Source organism: Plectropomus leopardus, chromosome 1 (assembly GCF_008729295.1).
Source record: "Plectropomus leopardus isolate mb chromosome 1, YSFRI_Pleo_2.0, whole genome shotgun sequence".
Classification (NCBI taxonomy): domain Eukaryota; kingdom Metazoa; phylum Chordata; class Actinopteri; order Perciformes; family Serranidae; genus Plectropomus; species Plectropomus leopardus.
In genome coordinates this window covers 32188853-32194066 of record NC_056463.1, presented here as the reverse complement: position 1 = coordinate 32194066, position 5214 = coordinate 32188853, and the positions used below count along the sequence as shown (strand labels likewise).

Sequence of the window (5214 nt, the reverse complement as noted above, 5' to 3'; positions counted from 1 at the left end):
TTAAATTGTATGGGATCCTAAAATCCGAGTGCATTGAATTATTTGATCGCATAAAATTCATTAATTTTAAAAATAAAATTAAAGCTAACACCACAATGACACAGATGGGCTCAACGCCTGAATGTTTTATAGCCTAGAGGCAGTGCATCTTTAAATTAATATGATTTTAAAGCCCAAATATTGCAAAGAAATAAAATAGATTTTTAGTTGTTGGTTTTTGGTTTTTTTTTACATAGAAGCCAAACGCAACATTACATCTACAAATGCTTTAAAAGCAACCTGCATGTATAACACTGAACAGTGTTATTACAGTTTTATAGTGGACGAACTGATACTTGCCCGTGTTGGCCATTACCTCTTATCTGTCCATAAACTATAAAACGTAAAACGCATTTAGGCTTTAAAGTCACGCAAACCAAAAACTTTGTTTCAACAACTTGTGAGAAATACTTTTTTTTTCACCGACACGAAGTTACAAACTGTTACTAATCTCGCATTGGCACGCACACAAACACCAAAAGCACGCACATAACACACACCTTTTCTCTCTGCACTAAACTTCATTCATGACTAACAGAGTGGGAGCGAGCGAGCGAGCGAGCGAGAGAGATTACGTCACGAACAGCAGCCAATGAAGCTGTGGAGCGCACTATAAAGCAAGAGACCATTCTCAGATTTGGGGACATTAAGAGAATTAACTCGGACATAAACTCTACTAAACGACATTTTTACTGTCTTGAAAAGTACTTCTGGGATCACAGCATTGTTCCTCTGTTACTGTTCCACTAAGGTAAGCTTATTATATGCATGAGGACAGATTGATTTCTAACTGAGCAGGCAATGTCAGAGTAACAAGAGCAAAGTGCTGAGTGGAGATTCTTTTGCAAGCTTTATAAGTAGGAGTTTGATCTTTGCATTTGCAAGTTCTAATAACTAATAATATACTCTTTCTTTTTGATCCTTGCATTGTATTCAGGGGCTTTCTATGAGTCAGTTTGGTGGTAATACATTTTAGATACTTCTGCTTTTCATAGCCTTGTAAAAATCGTTTTTGTGCAGCATGCAAACCCATAGAGTCCAATTAATAACAAACACACGACGTGTGACAGTTTTCATTTACTTTCAACTTTATGGTGCATGTAGTCAACATGTTGCACAATACCTCTCCTCCCTGCCTTCATTACTCTGATGCCCCTCCTATTTAATTTCCAGGTTGTGCAGAAGCCAGAAAAAAAAGGAGTTGTCATCATGGTGCTAATGATACTACCATTCATTGGATCAGTGTCGGTATCCGAGAGTCTGGTGGCCATGACAACAGTGTGTTTGGTCTACCTGATCCTCAAGTTTTTCCGCACTGATATTCCTGAGGGGCTTCGTCGCCTGCCTGGACCGAAGCCCCTGCCAATCATTGGGAATGTGCTGGAGGTGGGAAGCAAACCTTACCTGAGTCTCACCGCCATGAGCAAGCTCTACGGCAACGTCTTCCAGATCCAGATCGGCATGCGCCCCGTTGTTGTTCTGAGTGGCAGCGAAACAGTTCGACAGGCTCTCATCAAGCAAGGGGATGATTTCTCTGGCAGACCTGACCTGTACAGCTTCCGGTTCATCAATGATGGCAAGAGTCTGGCCTTCAGCACAGACAAAGCAGGTGTCTGGCGTGCCCGCAGGAAGCTGGCCTACAATGCCCTGCGCTCCTTCTCCATCCTGGAGGGCACGACCCCAGAGTACTCCTGCATGCTGGAGGAACACATCTGCAAAGAGGGAGAGTATCTGATCAAACAGGTCGACAAAGTCATGAGGGCTGATGGCAGCTTTGACCCCTTCCGCCACATTGTTGTCTCCGTTGCAAATGTGATCTGTGGAATGTGCTTTGGACGACGCTACAGCCACGATGACCAGGAGCTGTTGAGCTTGGTGAACCTCAGTGATCAGTTCACTCAGGTGGTGGGGAGCGGTAATCCAGCAGACTTCATCCCTGCTCTTCAATTCTTGCCCAGCACTACAATGAAAAAGTTTCTGAACATCAATGCCCGCTTTAGCAAATTTGTGCAAAAGATCGTCACTGAGCACTATGCCACTTACAACAAGGTACACTATCCATTAAGTCCAGTTGTCTCCCACATTTTTAATAAAAATGAGAAATAATTTCCATGAATGAATTATTTATTGTGATTGTCCAATCTTCTTTCAGGACAACATTCGTGACATCACTGACTCCCTGATTGATCACTGTGAAGACAGGAAGCTGGATGAGAACTCCAATATCCAGATGTCAGATGAGAAGATTGTGGGAATTGTCAATGACCTGTTTGGAGCTGGTAAGTTAATTTTCTCTACAAATTGAATGATCTGATGTGTGAAGGGAAACTTCAAGGTTTTTTTACAGAGGTTCTGTTTTTCGTCTAGGTTTTGACACCATCTCAACATGCCTGTCTTGGTCAGTCATGTACCTGGTGGCGTACCCAGAGATTCAGGAAAGACTATATCAAGAAATAAGTAAGTACAGCTACTTTACACAAAATACTTCCTCAGATATATAATTTCTATTTTTTTGTGGGGTAGGGGTTGGGGGGTACTCTAAAAAGAAATCAAAAAGATGTCCAAAACTTTCAAACGTCCAGACATATGAAAATACCTTTTCTGAGAAACTGCCCAGATTTTCTGACACTTCATGATCTCCTCTCACCAGGCCTATTAAACCACAAGCTGCTAGTAGACCAGCGCAATCACCCTGAAGCCCCTCTACTCTATCTATAAGATGTTTTTGGAAAAGAAACCACCAGACCAACACCATTGTTTCAAACTTACCAAATCTGAAATTTTAATCCTCAAAAACTTCATATCTTTCTCTGATGTACAGTTAATTAAAAAGAAAAATCACCCACAGCTTGGACGCACATCTGTTGACTGTTGTCCCCTTGAGATCCACAAAATTTGCTCAGCTAATAATGCCACAAAAAATGGAACTCCCTTCCTTCCCATATCAAAATGTCCCTTGATATTTGTCCTTTTTCTGTGGTGCTATAAAGATGGTTAAAGGGGGAATCAAGAATGTAATCATGGATTTAATCTTTTGAACTGTTATAAGCAAAAAAAAATCTGGGACAATACTATAGACTGCAACCTAAATCCCCATCCTGAGCTAACAGTCTATGATCTCTTTTTCTTTTCAGAGGACCAAGTGGGTGTCGATCGCACGCCTCTCCTCTCTGATAAACCCCATTTACCCTTATTGGAGGCCTTCATCCTGGAGATCTTTCGCCATTCCTCATTCCTTCCCTTCACTATCCCTCACTGGTGAGGTTCATTTATTTTAGATGCATGAGAGTATCTCATGTTCCTATGAAAATTAGCTGTTAATGACATGCTATATTTTTACACAACAAACATAGCAACATGCAACAAAAACATAGCTATCACAACCCCAAGAATATGTGTGATATAACCCTGTAGATACACAGGGGACTAATACTTTGTCCGTCTTTTGCAGCACGACAAGAGACACATCTCTGAATGGCTACTTCATTCCCAAAGACACCTGTGTCTTCATCAATCAGTGGCAGATCAATCAAGATCCGTAAGTTCTTTTTTGCAGTTGAAGACAACTGATTAACTTTCACTCTTCAGAGCTGCCCAGTATCACCAGCAGAGAGTGCTCTGTTTTAAAGTACAGGAAGGCCTTGCTTATGTGCTCCCCATTGGTAGTTGTAAAAAAAGACAATAGCAGTCCTCAGGACATTAAACCTCTAATTGTTTATAGACCTGCATTTTTATTGACGCTGTCATTTTTGCAGCTTATCTTATTGCTTCATTTTCTGCACTTTTCAGTGAGATCTGGAAAGATCCGACTTCTTTCAACCCAGACCGCTTCCTGAGCGCTGATGGCACTGAAGTCAACAAGCTTGAGGGGGAGAAGGTGATGGTTTTTGGCATGGGAAAGCGGCGCTGCATTGGCGAGGTCATTGCACGAAATGAAGTCTTCCTCTTCTTGGCAATCATCATCCAGAAGCTGCGCTTTCACACGAAGCCTGGAGAGCCACTGGACATGACCCCAGAATATGGTCTCACAATGAGAAGCAAACGCTGCCACCTGACAGCCACATTGCGACAGAAGAGTGAACAGTGAAGCTATTTATAATGTGCAATATATGACTCAATAGCTGGTATAAGTTGACTCTTACAATGTATGGGTCACAGTCAGTGTAACAGTCAGTGAAAGAAGCAGCTTTCTCAGAATGTAACGCATCGAATGCTGAATTTGATCTACAGAGCTAATGGCATTGAAGCAATTAAGTGAAATGCTTGTTGCAGGTTGTCAGAGATGTCTTGGTTTGTGTGAACACATCTCTATCATGTATTTTGATTCTCTAAGAGATGTTCCTGCAAAGGGAAAGGGTTGGTGCTTCTCAATGAAGTATAAGGAAATACCTGGTTCTCCTGTGGTGTGTAGTAAATGGCTCACATTAAGAAGTTGTAAAAAAAAAAAAAAAAAAAATCCTCAGAGACTAAGTTGCCTTGTTTAACTTTGGGACACAAAGTATGTTTTGCTGAATAGGCATTACTATTTAGGCCACTGGAACCTGAATTGTTTTCTTCTGTGACACAGGACTCTAAACTAAATCTATATTACCTTATGATACCATTGCCACTTGTAAGCTAATTATTTGTATTACATTATAATGTGGATGTAAGACACTGAAGCTATAATTGTATCCCAAAAATGTGATTTTGTGTGTATACCACGCTTGTATTTTATAAAGTCATTTTTTTTATGTGCCTAGCATTTGTATATATTTGAGGTGAAATAGTTTTGCTCTGCATCTATATGAAATATCAGGACACCAAAAGAGTTCCAGTGATTTTTTGAATATATTAGTAGGCTATACAGTTTTGTACTTCTGTCTCTAATGTATCAATGATTGTATAACGTGGAAGGGCATGTGATCTGAGCATCTTTTAATCAGCCACTTAAATAAACATGTTGAGATGATCATCTTGTCCTTATTGTTTGCTTGATTTTAAAAGCAAAAAACAAAAGATTCCAAGACCAATTCACCTACACAGTAATACAGTGATAACCATCATATATGTCTGTCAATGATGTGTACAAAAAAATGAATCCATGTCGGACTTAAGAATACTTAGCTTTCGCGTGAACGAGAAAAAAATCACAACAATCCCACGTGGGAGATAAAGGAAGTGACGTTACGTATC

At 40.4% G+C, this 5214-nt stretch overlaps 1 protein-coding gene across 1 annotated transcript; it reads left to right on the top strand.

Moving 5' to 3' along the window:
- Positions 1–695: 695 nt before the first annotated feature.
- LOC121941062 (cytochrome P450 1A1) lies at positions 696–4990 on the top strand. The gene is made up of 7 exons (XM_042483779.1): positions 696–790; positions 1213–2088; positions 2192–2318; positions 2407–2496; positions 3174–3297; positions 3491–3577; positions 3829–4990. Exons 2-7 carry the CDS (start codon positions 1249–1251, stop codon positions 4124–4126), a joined length of 1566 nt encoding a protein of 521 aa, XP_042339713.1. The 5' UTR covers positions 696–790; positions 1213–1248; the 3' UTR covers positions 4127–4990.
- The last annotated feature ends 224 nt before the right edge of the window (positions 4991–5214 follow it).